At 34.3% G+C, this 18,189-nt stretch overlaps 2 protein-coding genes and 1 non-coding gene across 5 annotated transcripts; 2 read left to right on the top strand and 1 right to left on the bottom strand.

The window, feature by feature from the left end:
- The first annotated feature begins 4,007 nt into the window (after positions 1-4,007).
- On the top strand, positions 4,008-8,559 carry LOC103835704 (UDP-glycosyltransferase 85A5). Of its 2 annotated transcripts, XR_004450428.1 has the most exons (3): positions 4,008-7,219; positions 7,405-8,416; positions 8,464-8,559. XR_004450428.1 is itself a non-coding variant. In XM_009111894.3 (2 exons), exons 1-2 carry the CDS (start codon positions 6,703-6,705, stop codon positions 8,328-8,330), a joined length of 1,443 nt encoding a protein of 480 aa, XP_009110142.2. In that variant the 5' UTR covers positions 4,010-6,702; the 3' UTR covers positions 8,331-8,559. The 2 variants fall into 2 exon arrangements, 1 of the variants encoding a protein (XP_009110142.2); XM_009111894.3 differs by having other exon boundaries at positions 4,010-7,219; positions 7,405-8,559.
- A 511-nt stretch (positions 8,560-9,070) lies between these two features.
- TRNAM-CAU lies at positions 9,071-9,155 on the top strand. Its single transcript is given in 2 exon segments — positions 9,071-9,108; positions 9,120-9,155. It is a non-coding gene; the product is annotated as a tRNA-Met (tRNA).
- A 1,356-nt stretch (positions 9,156-10,511) lies between these two features.
- Positions 10,512-12,178, bottom strand: LOC103835705 (probable protein phosphatase 2C 9). 2 transcript variants are annotated; one of them, XM_009111896.3, is made up of 6 exons: positions 12,088-12,178; positions 11,906-11,987; positions 11,555-11,788; positions 11,208-11,484; positions 10,956-11,110; positions 10,512-10,886 (listed from the first exon to the last, which is right to left on the bottom strand). In XM_009111896.3, exons 2-6 carry the CDS (start codon positions 11,939-11,941, stop codon positions 10,749-10,751), a joined length of 840 nt encoding a protein of 279 aa, XP_009110144.1. In that variant the 5' UTR covers positions 11,942-11,987; positions 12,088-12,178; the 3' UTR covers positions 10,512-10,748. The 2 variants fall into 2 exon arrangements, with proteins under 2 accessions (XP_009110144.1, XP_009110143.1); XM_009111895.3 differs by having other exon boundaries at positions 11,906-12,175.
- Positions 12,179-18,189: the final 6,011 nt, after the last annotated feature.

Raw genomic sequence — 18,189 nt, forward strand, 5'->3', positions numbered from 1 at the left:
TTATATGTTAAATATATAGTAATGGTTTTTATTTTGTTTGAAAGCTTTTCTTTTTGTTCTACTTGGTGAATTTTAAAACCCACATTATTGTATAATACTGTGAAAATTAAAATATTTATTTGTGTGATACGTTTAAAAACATAGTCAATAAAACATTTGGATGTACGTTTTGGTTATACATCTTTAATAATTATTTTCAAATACATAAAAATAAAAAAAAATCTAAGCATAAGATTAAAACATCACATCTCCAAAAATGACACAGAAATTGTATTTCGTATGAACAAAAGTAAAGTCAAACTATATATCTTGTGTAGTGTGTCATGGGTAATGAATTTATGTATATACAAACTTGTTCTTCTGATGTTTATACGGGTAAGAGGATGAAAAGACCAAACAAACGAAAGATAACTAACACAAAGTGGCGTGGTCTTGTGATCAGGTTGTAGGGGATACTCATTACGCGGTTCATACGGTGCCCTTCTTCTATGCTGTGTCCGCCCGTGAGATCTTCAATTTTGAAAATTTCAACCCTCCATCCCGTCTTCTTATGCAGTCAGTTTCACTGCAACTTCCGACGGTCTAAACTGTCTGCAAATGATTATCTTGCGTTCCTTTCAAGTGTTTCTCAACTTCTGCACAGAAAATATGAAGAATTTGTATTATAGTATTAGTATCACATGTTTTATCCACTCAAAAGATCACCAATAAACAAAAGAATCACAGAAGTTAGCGCTTTAGCGTATGAGTGGGCAAAAATATTCTACACACCAAGTTTTCTCTAAAATAAGCAATTAATTACAAAAATCATCAAAACTATATGATAAAAGTGAGAGGTCCTAGAATGCCATCCAAAAAAAAAGCTTCCTTGCAGTCGAAAGTTGTTTTAATGCATCCATTTTCACAAAGAGATCTGAAAAATTAGAATACCGGGCACAAATACTTTAAACATAATAATATAGTCTCCGGCTCCAACCTGATTATCCATGGATTCCTCTTAAAAAAAAATACTACTAATCACGGTGAAAAACAAAGTTGTAGTCACGTGTTTAACGTAGCGGGATCATTCGAGAGCTGATCTTGATATACGAAGGCAACAAAAATACCTAAGAAACTGGCTTAGATTAGCTGAGAAGATAACACTCGAATACAACGAAATAAGTTTATATTATAAACCAACAAAAAAAACAAACCTGAAGAAAAGTTTGCATGCGTTTTCTAGCTTTAGTAACCGCATTTGGATGCAGAGCCAGACCATTCCGCAGCGGATACACCTTTTGCCACAGAGCTCGGTTAACAGACTCATACCAGGAGCTCTTACCACTGTAAAATGAAAGAATCAAGACAACAATTAAAGTCAAGTCTCGTTTCAGACAAAAGTTTATGTAATTATTAACAGAATATATATATACCCAACAAAATGAGTCTTTTGGCTCCCAAATCGCAATCTTCCAAGAAGGTCCGAACTGTCCTTTCACTCGTGGATGCTGCTATGCTAGCTTCTTCCAGCTCTTATATTGAACCTGTATTCCAATTTGGTACATCGCCACTTAAATAAATTTGATGTATTTGATGAAGAATCTCCATAGATTGTGGGCATATAGCCCTTTTGTTAAATCATCGATCATTGCAGCTTTTTCTCTGACCCAAAAGTTAGTTGCAGAGTGAGTCAACCTCACTCATTTGGTTTCTCTATGCCAATACTTTGTCCTGCCATCCCTTCAATTGGTTGCATGTGTTTTGAAAACCAACTTCTATTTATTTGCTTTCGTTCTGGCGAGTTCAGTCCTATTGGAAATGGAGAATCTTGCGGGTGTTGTTTCTGACTTTTAACCCCGAAATGAAGAACAAACAGTTTGGAAAAAGTAAAGATACAGCGCAATCTCAAGAAGAAACCTCACAGTAGAAACCTCACAGTCACATCAACAACTCATAAAAACTCAGTCTAAAACATACATACTTTTATCTACGCAAAAAAAAAATATACATATTTTATAGGTAGTAGCAGCCATACATAAGAACCATTCAGCAGTTTGGGTTGAGATGGCGTTAGGAACGTGAAGAGTCAAAGATTTAGGAGTTAAAATATAGTAGAGTGGATAAGTTAGGCGATGTACCTACATAGGAGAATTGAGAAAGTATGCGTTAAGCTCTTCACAGATTCAATTTCCTTGACACATCAATACTTCCTGCTTCCAATGCCACACAACCTGCGGTGGGTGATAAATATGATGACTGTGAGGTGTGTAAGAGGCACGAAGCAAATGTGCTACAACTGCCTCTCGAGAACGACCAGATTTCAAATTTGGGGATTCGCCATTGTTGGAGCTTGTGTTTGAAAGCTAAAGAGAGCAATGAAGAAGATGAGGCGATGAGATATGTAGAGGTCTGCATCTCTATTTTAAAGATCAAAGACTTGGAACAACACATGAGGGGATACTTAATTATCACGTAGTTAGAACAAAATGATTGAAGGACATAATTGTTAAATGTTGTGAAGGTGGAGGCGAGGCGTTAGAATGGTGGACAGAGGAATGTGGGGCGGCGAGGCTGAAGAGATTTGGATAAAAAATTTACTGGTTCAATCAAGGTGTAAGCCCGTTATGTTGTCTCGTGTGAGAAAAGGAGAAACATAGGAGTGATGTGTGGCGTTGTGGGCTCTCAAGGGATGACGTACGTCCAAGCCCAACAGTATAAACCGAGAAAACCGATGTATAAACCAAACGAAAAGCAACAAAGGAAAACGTGAGATGATTAATTTTGAGACGCCAGGTGTCCTCAATTGCCCCTCCTTCTCTGATGACGTGGAAGAAGGAGGAGAGACTAAACTCTACTTTATTATGTAAGATTACTTTTATTAGGATGGTCAAGATTTATTTTCTTTTTTATTAAAGTGGTCTCATGTTATGTTTTATAATAAAACTGTGTGTATATTTTAGAATATAGATTGATTTATAAAAAAATATGATTAGAGATCAAACGAGGACTGATTAAAGCTAATCTCTCGCTTCGCCTAATATCCATCGTGGAGAACGGAACCCCACCATTCTATTTCGCCTACTCCCACTTCTGATGTAATTTTTATTTATTGTTTTTATCTACTAATATTCTTTTGACTAATAATTTGTATTTGTAATTGTTTATCGTTTCAAACTAATAATTTTGTATTTGTAATTGTTTAGACTCCTAAATGTTATTTAATACATTATTGATTTATAAGAGCTGTTATCTCACCCAGTTCGTGTTCTAATGCATTGATGTGTTATTAACGACTAGTTCAATATTTATAGACAGGAAACTGAAAACTTTCTATTTATAAAAAACATATGCGCCCGCCTCCTCATATCTCATAAGATCAAGGACCACAAAAAATGAAGATGTCCATGATTTTTTTTTTACGCTGTCCTTTGTCTTTTATACGTATATAAAATGTGTTAGACCATCTCCAATGGTTTACTCTATTTTTCATTTCAAAATAGAGTAACTCTATAATAGAGTTTAATTCTATTCTAATGGTACTCTATTTTAGAGTGAAAAATAGAGTGATGAACAAAAAATAAATAAGTTACTCTATATTTGGATTAAACAAATTTTTTACTCTATTATAGAGTGGAAAATAAAGTACCATTGGAGCATTTTTACTCTAAGCTCTATTTTAGAGTAAAAAATAGAGTGAGATTGGAGATGATCTTATGCATACTTGAAAATGGATGAAAACACGCATATTCTTTTACATACCTACAATAGAAGGTGGGGATAAGATGTGACGTACATCGAGCTCTCACGTTAAAAGTTAGAGTGGTTAATATCGTTTATATCCTTAATGAATAAAACATATAATAAATTAAAAAATAAAAACGAAATTTTAATTGATTAGATTAGATAATTGATTAATTAATAATAGTAAGAATTATCCAAAATCTGAAAATATAATTTTAAAAAGAGATAATTTTTGTATATATTGTATCGTTATCTGAAAAAGTCTTTTAGTAAAAAGTTAAAAATATAAACTATATAACTAAATATTAATCAAATAAAATTCTTAATTTTATAATTAAAAATAGAATATGAAAATAAGCCCATGTTAAGATCTGGTAGGCAAAAAAGTACATTGAGCTCTGTGTGTTTGTGGTTCTGTTTAATTCTTAATTTTATAATTCTGGTAGGCAAAAAAGTACATGGACTTAATCAAATAAAATTCTTAATTTTATAATTAAAAATAGTAACAATGATTGATTGTGTCTCTGTGTGTTTGTGGTTCTGTTTTCATATTGAGAGGTGAGAGTCTCATAGGAAACGTTACAATGTTCCACTGTGTATTTTTGGTTACTCTCCCATTTGTATTGTAAGTTTGGTTCTGTTTTCATATTGACGTTGTCTCATACGAGACGTTACAGTTATTGAATGTGGGCCTTTGTGTGTGTTTATGTTTGCAGATGGAAGGCCTGACTGTCATGTTCCAGTCTGCTATGTTCACTATGTTTTCTAAAACTTGTTATTTCTTAGACTTTGATATGTTTGAATCTTTGTTATGTTTGAGTTTATGACTTTGTTTTGTTTGGGTTTATGACGTTGTTATTGTTGTGTTTGAGTTTATCATGCTGATATGATAACAGTTATATTATAACTTTAAAAAAATTTATTATGCTTTATGCTTTTATGCAATAATTTTGAAGTTTTGTTACTTATAGATTGATTTTATTAAATTAAGTTAAGCACAAATATATAAATTAGTGCAAATAAATAATTTACATATCTTATAAAATTAAAAATATAAAAATCATTGTGAAAAATATTAATATGAAACATATAAATTAACTAAACATAAATAAATAATTTACAAAAAAAAATTTACTTTAAAACTATACAAATTGGACATGGTCTTTATTGGGTGTCCATAGACTTATCCATTGGACATGATCTTTATTAGGTTTGGGCGTTTTTGTGGACCATTGTCCAATATGGACCGTCCATTAATGTCTAAAACAGAAATAATCCAATTGGTCATGCTCAAATGAGCTCTGGATGACCCATTTGACAGTTCTATCCGTAAAAGGCAAGAGTATAAATGAAATTGAAGGCAAGTGGTTACTCTTTTATCCTCGATCATCAACTTTGTTAATGCATTTTTTGACACAAGACACAATATTATCTCTTTTTAAATCAATGGATTATTTTTACAAAAGAAAAAAAGAACCATCATTGAATTAATCTAGTGGTAAGAGATTGCGGATGTAATTATCGTTACTTGAGTTTAATTTATGCTGGGAGAAACTATTTACATTCTTTGGATTTTCGGCAAAGAAGTAATACTTTTTTTTTTACATCAGAAAAAAAAAATATAGATATGTGCCTTGGTGGACATAATTGCCACATAATGATGAGAGGTATCGTATTAATTGAAAATTGAAAAGTTTGTTGCCAACACCTATGCAGATTCCGAACACGATATCAACTTTCAATTTTTTCTTTACGTTTTTTGCTTCTCTTTCTCAAAGTAATACGACAGTATCATAAATACGGTGATCTGGATACAACGATTTCTATCTTCCATTACTACTAGCATAATGATTGATTGGTCTGCGCCAAAATAGCTGTATAGGAATTTATAGAAATTAAGCCTGACTGTATAATATATTACAGAAACTTTTTGAAGCTGTATACTCCCTCTGTTAACTTATATTAAGAATATAATAAATTATTATAATTAAATTTATTATTAAGAATATAGTTTCGAATTTTTTTTTCTAGAGTATTAACTTATATTAAGAATATAATGAATATTTACAATTAAATTTATTATTTAGTTTTACTATATATTTTTCAATAACTATCAACTAATTATTTGATTAATCTAAATATTCTCAATTTTACAAAATACCTTAAAATATAGTATAAAATTAACTTTGTAAAACAAGAAAAAATCTTACTTTCGAAAACCGGAGGGAGTATGTTATTTCTAGTGATTATCTCATTGTATACTTACACCTTATAAAATTTTCAGTTAAGATTTATATTTATTAAGATGTGAGAAAAATAAAACTATATTTCATAACTAGTATTACTTTGTATGTGTGTGAGAGAGACACATAGAGATGTAATCATGTAAACATTATAGAAAATACATGCAGTAATACCTTGGGAAACAAATTGAAGGGAGATAATAACATGAAAAAAAAAACTGAATAGTTTATAGCTATTCAAGTTTTAGCTCATCCACGTTATATATATCGTTGCTAAACGCTAATCAGGTGCTAGAATCAGACCTAGTGCCTTACCGATTGTTTGGTGACTAATTAGGAGTTAAGCCGAGATTTATTTTACTAATACATGCTTATATATCCTAGCAATTTTAAACAAAAACCACTAATATATCAGGTGGTTCTAGACCTAAATTTATTCCACGAAGTTGGGAGTTAGATAACCATTACTTTCACGAGTTATTACCTTAGGGTCACTAGTCTGAATTTTATTTTACACTGTACACTCAACTTGTACACAGCCATATTTTCTTTTGTGGCAGCATAGTAATCAATTTCATAAATATCGCGAGATCGCAAGTGACACGTAATTTTTCCACGTGGAAGAATCTAAAGTTCTCGCCTTCTCATGGTGGAGTCTTATAAAGTATAGCAAAATCGTTCGCAGATCACTCACATTCATATCCATCTTTCATCTCTCCTTGGCACACTGAGAAAAGAAATGGCATCTCATGCAGTTTCTAACGGACAAAAACCACACGTCGTTTGCGTGCCTTTCCCTGCTCAAGGCCACACCAACCCGATGATGAAAGTGGCTAAACTCCTCCACGCCAAAGGCTTCCACGTCACCTTCGTAAACAACGTTTACAACCACAACCGTCTCCTCCGGTCACTTGGTGCCAACGCGCTCGACGGTGTTCCTTCGTTCCGGTTCGAGTCTATCCCTGACGGTCTACAGGAGACTGATGGGGATAAGATGCAGGATGTCCCTTCTCTTTGCGACTCCACCATGAAGAACTGTCTAGCTCCGTTCAAGGAACTTCTTCAGCGGATCAACGCTCGAGATGATGTTCCTCCCGTTAGCTGTATTGTGTCGGACGGTCTGATGACTTTCACTCTTGACGCTGCGGAGGAGCTCGATGTCCCGAATGTTATTTTCTGGACCACAAGCGCTTGTGGCTTCTTGGCTTATCTATACTTCGACCGTTTGGTCGAAAAGGGGCTATGTCCAATAAAAGGTACGTAATGATATATAATCAATCAGTGTTATGGTGTCAAATATTATTAAAACAACCATTTTATTTGTAACAAACTTTTTTTTTTGCTAGAAATTTTTTAACAAACTTTGCATATTAATACACTGCTTTCATATTTATTGATAAATATCGATTACTAATAAAATAGTGGTGTTTTTTTTTTGCAGATGAGAATTGCTTAGACACAGAAATAGATTGGATCCCAACGATGAAAAACCTAAGACTAAAGGACATCCCAAGCTTCATCCGTGCGACTAGTCGTGACGACATAATGCTCAATTTTTTTCTTCATGAGGTTGACCGAGTCAAACGTGCTTCGGCTATCATTCTCAACACATTCGATGATCTCGAGCATGACACCATACAAGCTATACAATATATTACACCTCCTGTGTACTCTATTGGACCGCTCCATCTAATAGTGAACCGGGATATTGATAAAGATAGCGAGATCGGACGCATGGGGTCGAATCTTTGGAGAGAAGATACAAAGTGTGTGGACTGGCTCGATACTAAGGCTCCTAATAGCGTTGTTTACGTTAACTTCGGTAGCATAACCGTGATGAGCGCTAAACACCTCGTGGAGTTTGCTTGGGGCTTAGCCGCAACAGGGAAAGATTTCTTGTGGGTGATCAGACCGGACTTAGTTGATGGTAAACTGGCTGTTGTTCCGCCAGAGTTTTTGACGGAGACGGCGGATAGGAGGATGATAGCGACTTGGTGTCCTCAGGAGAAAGTTCTGTCTCATCCGGCGATAGGAGGGTTTTTAACGCATAGTGGATGGAACTCGACTTTGGAGAGTCTTTGCTGTGGAGTTCCGATGGTGTGTTGGCCGTTCTTTGCTGAGCAACAAACGAACTGTAAGTTCTGTCGCGATGAGTGGGAGGTTGGGATGGAGATTGGTGGAGATGTGAAGAGGGAGGAGGTTGACGCGGTGGTTAGAGAGCTGATGGATGGAGAGAAAGGAAAGAAAATGAGGGAGAAGGCGGAGAAGTGGCGGCTCTTGGCGGAGGAAGCGACTGAGCCTAAGCGTGGTTCGTCGGAGTTAAACTTCGAGACAGTTGTTGACAAGGTTCTCTTAGGGCGTGGCTAGAGCGAGCCACCGAGCTAGCCTTTCATCTAAATCGAAGGAAGATTTGGTTTAATTTCTTCTACAGTTGCTTGTCAACTAAGCTTGACATTTATATATGTAATACTTATTTAAAAAATAATATGGCTTTGGTGACACTTATGTAATACTTATTTAAAAAATAATATGGCCTTGGTCATTTGCTTTTGTAAGCACATCTCTAATAAGATTTTATTATTGTTTATAAATTTTATTCTTAGAGTAAAACTATTTTAATACTACTTCAAAAATCATTTAAGCGATTTGATAGTGGTTTTATTTTTTAATAGTACTTGAAAAATCATTTAAAAACAGAAAACTCTTAAAGTAACTCTACATATGAAATACTTTTTGTTGTTTATAATTATCTAGAATATAATTTTGTAATGTAAGAAAAAATAGTAAAATTTTTATTTACAAAATAATATATAAATTTAACATAATAATTTACGGTATGCAAAACTTTACCATGTATATTAATAAAAAAAAATCAAATTGTTATAACTTTAACTTTTTATACATAAGTATCTTTCAAAATTGACTTAACAAGAAACTTAAATTTCACGTTAAATATATTGCGGGCGGCCCGCAACCTCTGTTGTCACTTGTCACTGAACAAACACCACAAGAAATATTAGCCAATTCACTGGAAAGTTCAGCTTGACGTCGACACAAAGAAGTTTGCATTAAGTAAAATAAATAATAAAGGTCGATACAAACAACAAGGGGTGGTGGCGCAGTTGGCTAGCGCGTAGGTCTCATAGCTATTGAGTGATCCTGAGGTCGAGAGTTCGAGCCTCTCTCACCCCAATATTTTTTCTATTTCCAATAATCCCAAATTCAATTCTCTTTATTTTGGCAAGAAGCTAATTTACATTATGTGGGGGAGTAAACCTACCTCGTCAGCGTCTTCTAAGTTCAAACCAAATGATTTTTAAGGAAATTTTTTGTCATTTTTATGGTAAGAGAAACAGCCAAAGCAGATGCAAGTAAGTGCACATGAGTAGGATGCCAAGACCAAGTCGACATCTTTTGAAAACTCATCTATCTAATCTATTAATTTAGGGTCCTACTTTATATCTACTATAGAAAAGTCTATGTTGGACTATTAATTAGAAACTAAACTAAATATCCTAAAATTATGCATATATGATATTTTTCTAACATAAACAATATACATCTAAACAATATAGGTTTTTTAAGAAAGACCAAATATATTTCCATCATGCAATTATTTTTGATTGTTTATCATATTCAGTCTAGACCAAATTTTATATATATTTCAAAAACTAATTTAGAAATTAAATAGTATATCCAATGTTGAGAAAATGTGTTTTTCCAGTGTTGGCGGGAAATGTGTTTTTCCGGTTTCAGCGGAAAATACGTTTTTCCGGTTTTGGCGGAAAATTTTCATTTTCCGGTTTTGGCGATAAAATTGTGTTTTTCAGTTTTGGCGGATTTCCGGTTTTGACGGGAAAATTCCGTTTTCTGGTTTTGGCGGGAAAATTATGTTTTTCGGTTTTGGGGGAAAATTCTATTTTCCGGTTTTTGCGGAAAAATTGTGTTTTTTCGGTTTTGGCGAGAAAATGCATTTTTTCCGGTTTTGGCGGGAAAATTCCGTTTCCACTTAGACTTGGCTTGGCGCTGAATTTTTCTGTTTTCTACCATGAGATCTTAAACTCTCCTGAAAGGTTTTGGAAATTATTTTAACACTTACTACATAATAATCGCTTGTGTCACACTCTCTTAACAGTTTGAAATTATGTGTGTGTTTGTACAGTGCAATCTAATTGACTAAGCAAGCATTGGATGATGCAATCGCTGAGCTTGAAAGCCTAAACGAGGAACCATACAAGGACTGTCACCGTATCATGCAGCTACTTAGAGACAATCTCACCTTATGGACTGCACACCTCCCAGAGGAAGGAGGAGGCAATCTCCTTTTTCTTACGTTGAATGGTTTTGTATCTGTAATCTTTTTTTATCTCAAGTGTTTCTTGATGTTGTTTTCCGGTCATTGACGTTCTATAACATAAAACATTGCCTATCTCCAACTCTCTCCTATGATTTTTGATATAATCTGATTTTATCACTCAGTTTTGTTGTTGTATCTCCTTGCAAGTTGCAAACCTAACCCTTCTTTGAAGGATAATAATGACAGTTACCTACAACAGATCAACCCCAATATTTATAACAGATCCAAAAAGTACTTCCACATACCATTCAAAATAGGCCTACTAATATTATTATATCACGATTATTAAAATCAACAAATCAAATCCCCATCACCCCATCAACTCCTCTTCAACCACACAAATTTACATATAACAACGAACGCACTTTAGACCGGTCCAAACCGGAACCAAAATCATCCATAAGAGTCAGAATCAAATCCAGAGTTTGTCATCTGAAACGGACCACGACACAAGATATGTCGTCTTTACTCTCTCTTCTCAACGCTTCAGCTGTTAGCTCCTTGGCCGCCTTCTGTGGATCTTTCACCCTTTTAGCTATCTCCATCGCCTCCTCATTTGTCATCACCTTCACAAATTCAAAATCAGTATTTTTTATAAAAAAGAAAACATAAACAGATGCGATTAATTAATTTACCTTCCAAATGCCATCACTAGCCAGGAGAAGAACATCCGTCTGGCTATCTACAACAACATCTCTAATGTCAGGCTCTGAACTCAGATGTGTCTTAAGTCCCTTATCCCCAAAGGCACGAGACACAGCTAACTGACCATTCACCCGAGGAACATCACCTATTTAATTATTATTAATCACAACAACTCATTACATACACTACTGATCAAATAATTGTTACTCAACTCAAAGCAGATGACTTCTCCTCTATTTTACCTGGTAGATTGGATACAAATCCACCTCTATCCTCAATACTCGACCGTTCCGCACGAGGCTCATGATCCGTACTCATCTGCACTGCCCTACCTCCTCTAGAAAGAACCGCTCGTGAATCCCCAACGTTAGCTACCCACAGCTTCCTCCCGTTGATCAATATAGCAGTCACAGCCGTGGACCCGCCACGTCCCAAGTCAGAGCTATTCGAAAGAATGGCTTGGTCCGTCTTCTCGTAAGCCTTTGCTATAGACCTTCTTGGATCAACCCAAAACTCTCCCTGAATACATCATGATCAGTGGCCACTACTACTAAACACAATCTCTTTTAAGTAATAATCACTTTTGTACCTCCTTGAGGATGTTGGAGAAGAGGTGCTTCTGCAAGTAGGCAGGGACAGTGTCACCCATGTGACCGTCGTAGATAGCGAACAGACCTAGCTCGTGGTCTTGGATGTTGACGAAGTTCGCGACGTGATAATCCTCCATGGGATGGTTAGCTTTGCCTTTCACTAGACTGAAACCGTACTTGATCGACCCTTCGTCACTTCTTCCTTTACCAGATGATGATTGTCCTCCCACAACCTTGTAAAGGAAAAAAAAAAACAGAACAGAGAAAGCTTTAACCTTTTTACTTACAAAACGACAAATCATAAGCAAAGGAAGGTTCTTTATGTTTTTGGAAGATCTAATCAACTTTACCTCGGAAGGGGAAGTGAAGCAACAAAACTTTCCCATTTGAGTCGAAGAGATTTTTATTCTAAATTTAACGAGAGAAAAAAATCTGCAAAATTCAGGAAGAAGAATCAAAAGCTCGAGGGAGGAATCATCATGAAGCGGCTATGAAAGGGGAAGAAGCAAATCGAAAAGGGGGAAAATGAAACCCTAATTTTGTGTTTCAATCGGGAGGGTGATAAATCTACAAAAGTAAGAAAAGTCTTCTCTCCGACCAAGTCTTCGTCTGTGTTATGTCTTTTTCCTACGCGAAATATTTTTAATTTATATATTCAGTAGTCAAGACAAACGAAATTTTGTATTGAGGGCTTCATAAATATTAAATATTTTATTTACTCCCCCGTGTTATGGAATCTTGACATTGTGACCAGGAAGAATTTTCTTGGGTGGATTGTTTACAAGATATTTAAATCAATGTTTTGTTAATGAATTGGGTTTACCATCCATATATGGATTGCCTTACCTTACACTAAATTAGGGTGTAGAGAGTTACAATAGAGGAACTTTTTAGAACAAAGTAAGAGAAAGCAGAGAATAGGGGCCAAGCTTAAGATATATGTAAAAGAAATTAGAGAGAAAAGGACATGGAGCAAAGAATTGTAAAGCATTTAAAGTTAGTCTCGCCTTGGCCTGTTTGTCTAAGTTGACTTCCTCTTCCAATCTCTTTAGCTATCTCAATTCTTTTGTATATAGTGTTTTTACTTTCAGGAAATCCAAAATTTTCCAAGATTTTAAAATATATTGTTGAGATTGGATAAATATGTCTCAAAAAGATCATAGAATACTAATTTTTGCCCCTTTCATGAGTTACTACTAATTCTCTATATAGTACTTATTAAGCCAAAAAAATGTAAATTTATATATAGTTATTGACCCATGATTATGTACACGGAATATTATCCAACAAAAATATCTAAACTGAAAGATTGTATATAAGAAGACCAAAAAAATACTTTTGTAAAATGTAAATCTAATGTTTTCATTTTCACGCAATCAATGCATGAGATTAACTGTTTCATATAAAACCTTAACTTGTTTATAAAATTTGAATTTGTTTGATGGCATAAAGCAAAGTCATGAATGATCGCTGCTTCCTTCAGCTGTTGACTAGACTAAACCGAAATCAGATACCCTGGCTCGCAAGTCATCTCCCAAAAGAATATTTGAAGGTTTTAAATCTCAGTGTATGTAACTTCTGTTCTAGCGAGATAAGGTGTGTATCTACAGCTTTATTTCCTGTTATTAGTATCATCTGCATAATTCCAAATATACATCCAGTTTTCTTGTAATCCTTCATGTCACTGTCACTGCAATAAAAAAGATATCATTTGTCACAGAAACCAAATATAATTAAAACTGTAAGAAATTATTGAGAACAAGTAAAATTCCATAGTTGCTGATCTTCTTCAAAATGCAAAATAATAATTTTTTGTTGATAATCGAAAAATTAGGAGGTTTCATTTTTTTCCTAATCTAAAATTGGAAATTTCTAGATAATAAATCACTGTCATAATCTAATTTTGATAATCAATTAATAACTGAATCTTTCGTAGCCTTCAAATCCACAAATTTTCTTCTAAAAATACTATTTTTTTCTTTAGGTTTGCTTTTATTTTGCTTTTGTTTTGTTTTGTTTTTACTTTTATTTATCGAAATATTTGTTTTGATCAAAGTTGTTAGAATGTTTTTTTATACATTATTACTATGAGATTTCCTGCACCATGCGCATAAATAAATAATATTATTTTATTTTAAAATTATAATTTACATCTCAACATTATTAATTTTATATCTTAACTTCAATAGTGTTTTAAATAATGTAAATATATTTTTATAATCTGATTTCTTTTGATTTTGTTTAACTATTTCAATTTGATTTGATTTTAATTTTAACAAAGTTAAAATTACATTTTATAAAAATATTTTTAATATATTATATTATGTTTCATGATTTTTATATTATATCAAAAATATATACATATATAAATTCTAATAATATTGGATTGTTTGTTTTAGTTAAAATATGCGACTAGAAAAATCTATGGTTACTTAACCTGATGAATGGATCAATTTAAATAAAATTTAAATTATTTAACTATCAAAAAAATATTTGATTAATTTTGTTTTAGTTTTGAATTTGTTGATGCAAATTTAAAATTAGTTTTGGTAAAATATATATATGCAAATATGATATTTAAGTTGACGTAAGAAACTACATTTATTGTTTTATTTAGCTTAATTTAATAGTGATATATGAGTCATTAAAATTTTAATAATTTTACCAAAAATAAATATTTATATAAAAAAAATCATTTATACTGATATAGGAGCTAATAGTTATTACCAATTTAAAAAATATTATAAAATATAAATATTTATATGAAAAATTGTACATGTCACAGTTAGTTAAGCACTATATCATATGTTTCCAAACCAATGTCTTTTTTTATACTGAGATTAAATGTGGTGATATACGTATAAAAAATATGTTGCTTTGAGATGTCTAGTTGTTACATTTCTGCAACTTGGTTTTTCCATCTCCACTAACCAAATGTGATGGTGTTCAATTCACAACTAAGAAACGTTTGATTACTGATTTATAAAACTTAGAGCTTTGTGCTAAACAATTCTTGAAACCTTATTTCTGGGCGTTCTCTGAAAACTCAACAGATTTAAGAAGACTAAGATAACATGCATTCTAAGAATTCAACATTACCTTTGTATTATCGGTTACTAACGGTTACTTCCGCTCCGTCATGTCTCCATAACAGAAGTCCTCTTTCTAATCACCAGATAGTAAAACAGAACTCCTATTACTCCAGGGAGCAAAAACCCTATCCCAATACCAATCCAAATGAAAGATTGTCTCGAGATAACCTGATCCTTCTCAATCTGCGGGTTGCCTTCAGCAAATACAACCTCTTTCCTAAACTCTAGAACTTTACCATGCAGGTCATTATAGGAAACATCAAGAATGACCAGCTTCTTTAACTTGGTAAGAAGCTCGAGAGGGATGATGCCGGTTAGTCTGTTATGTTAAAGATCAATCACACTCAGAGAATTAAGCTCTGCGAATCTCGGAGATATGATACCGGTCATATTGGAGTTTATTAATTTTATGGTCGTGATGATACCATATGTACAGTCGATCCCGTACCAGTGTTGACAGGGATCACTTCCTCTCCAACGCTCTGCAAGGACACGCGGAAAACCAATATCTTCGGCTATCGAAAATAGAGTATTGACTCTAGGATCCAGAGAATCCAAACGTCTCCTCAGACTCACAGGGGCCGCCGTGACCACATACAAGAAACATATTACAAGGCAGAGACTTCTCAACTTCGCTAGATCCCGTCTCAAACTCATATCTGAACCAGACATTGCCGGATTCAACACTTGCCGGACTCAACACTTGCCGGACTCAACGGTTATTGCACTTATCTCAGACTCATCGCAAGAAAGAGTTGTCATAAAGGACGCAAAGTATAAATAGTTAATGAATAGGTTCACAATCATATACTAATCAATAGGGCCACAACAAAAAAAAACATATAATTTCACAACAACAAAAACATATAATTTCAACTAGAAGACATACACTTATTAGCTTCTTCAAAAAGCTAAATAGTGATTTTTCTTCTGTAAATAATCTAAAAAATATGTAGTTTCTAGATTTCATATTCTAATTTGATAATCAATTAATGACTTAAACTTTCATAGCTGTCAAATCCACAATCTTTTCTTCTAAAAATATTTTTTTTTCTTTTGTTTTGCTTGTGTTGTGCTTATATTTTGGTTTTGCTTTGCTTTTATTCATCTAAAATTTTGTTGTGATCATGTGTCAATGAAGTTAGAAGTGAGGTACACGAGGGGATCTGCTTATGAGGTTAAGGTGAAACTACTGAAGATGCTTTATGCTTGGCCAGTGAGATGAACTGTCATACTTCTCGTATATCATCCATTTTTATTGTTGAACTTTATCTAGTGGTCATATATGTGTCTGGTTGAAAAACAACATTTGCCTTGTTTTCGTATTTGTTTGAAAAACAATATGTGTATTGTAAAAGTTTATAAATTATCGACTTATCGTATTTGTTTATCATAAGTAAAATGATTGTTCTACAACAATTCATATTTTCATATTGTTGTAACTAATGTTCTTGCAAACATATGTATGTGAAGAAATTGTTGTGAAACTGACTACGATTGCAAGAAGAAATGATCTTTGTTGTGTCTATCAAATGAACCCATACAATATCATATATCTACATTCATCAATTCTACACTAAATAACAAAAATGAAGAAGCATAACACACATACAGCATGTTTGATATCTCTTTTTTTTTTTGAAAGAATGTTAAATTTATTCAAATCAAAAAAGGCTTTTGTACAACTAGTGCAACTTTAGTCTAATACGAGAGATAGTTTTTTGAAACATTCATAAATCACAGCAGCCTAGTCTCGAGTAGAAAACCAGACCACCATTGTTTTGTTGAAAGTTGTTCCTCCTCGTCCACGTAAAGAACTGATTCGGTTCCGTACTTGCTTGTCGATGAACTTGATAAGAAGACTTGGGTGACGATTGACCGTGCCATGCCTTCCGTACATGCCTTCTCATGTTTGATATCTCATTTAGGATAAAAACAAACGAAATTGTTTTTGAAGGTTAGAAATAAAATCAACTGGCAATACTTATATTGGTCCAAGTCCTTTTGAACTTGGATGAAGTATCTCAACATGTCCATTGGGATGATGTTTTTGTCGTTCATTTCGAACGAATCCCACTTTAGAACCAATAAAATAAACTCAAACGAATTGCAATTTTTATTTGTTTTTAATGACTTTTACATTCTATAACAAATACACAGATGTAGTTGAACGAATATTCTTAGTTAATAGTGATCGAACTCGATTTCTCCATAATTCTGTGAATCGAATGCATAGAGGTTTATATAGTATAAGCTTACTTGTGCGTGTGTGAATCGTAACTGTACATCAGTACATGTGTGATCATCTAAGGATGTATGTACAGAGTTTGTTGGTAGCAGTTAGATATCTACAGCAGCTTCATGCCATATTATTGTGTATCTTTTTGATCACGAAAGGATTAAAATCCGCATATTCTTCGAAATATTGACCAAAATGGTATGATAATAAGTCGAGAACGTTGAAACCAACTTTGTATAGTATAATATTTAAACATGCGCACACTGCACACGTGCAAGAAAGAAAACAATCTCTTACAAGGCCCGTTATTACAAGCCCCATCAAAACGAATTCATATCTAACGTGTTCTTATTACGCTTTAACAAAGCCGCGACCGCTTCACCGTACATACAACTCCCAGCGAAAGCCTCCGTCGCCAGCTCATCATCTCCGACGTCTGAATATTCCCTGCTCGGCCTTACGATCACGAGGGTCGCGGATTCTAAACATATACCACTCTTTAGCTTAAGCGACGGCGCGTGTCTCATGCTCATCCTCACGCTCGGGACCACACTCCTCTGTTTTTTTTCCACGCGCTCCTCGAGTTCTTGATCACGCGCGGCCTCCGTCTTTCGAAACTCTCTCAGCCCCTCGGATTTCATCACCACCGTCCCTTCTCCTCCTCTTTCATGCATCACTAAGCTCTCCATCTTATTAGTGTATATAGAGTCATTGTATATATCGGTTTAGTATTAGCTACTTAGCTTACCGGTTAGACTCGGTTTAGAGTTAATTATGAAGTGTATATAAACCCCAATTGTACATTGTTGATAATTAATGAGAATATCTACGTTTACTCATATGGTATCAGAGCAAATCATTCTCATTCTCTAACAAACTTTCTCGCATTCGATCAATCGCATTTTCCCGTCGGATTCTCACCGGAATCTCGCCGGATCTCGTTCACCGATCATCATTCCACCGTCGATTTGCATATCTCCTCGTCTTCCTGTGCGATTCAAGCCTCGTCTCAGCTGAATCGATTCTCAATGGGAAAGCGAACCTGTAAATCGAAGTATCGTTCTAATCATCCGAGTTCACCAGTTGCAGATTCTCCAATCTCTCCGATGACTCGTGGTGAAGCGTCGCACTCTAATCCAGCTCGTCAACCATCGGAGTCTCTTTCTCCTACATCCGGTGACGCAGCTCGATTCGTCGATTCTCGACCTACTGTGATATCTTCCGCTGATCGTTTTGAGGTATCCAACAGTCCTAACAATATTCATTCTCCATACTATTTGCATAACTCCGATCATCCCGGCCT

Source organism: Brassica rapa, chromosome A08 (assembly GCF_000309985.2).
Source record: "Brassica rapa cultivar Chiifu-401-42 chromosome A08, CAAS_Brap_v3.01, whole genome shotgun sequence".
Classification (NCBI taxonomy): Eukaryota; Viridiplantae; Streptophyta; class Magnoliopsida; order Brassicales; family Brassicaceae; genus Brassica; species Brassica rapa.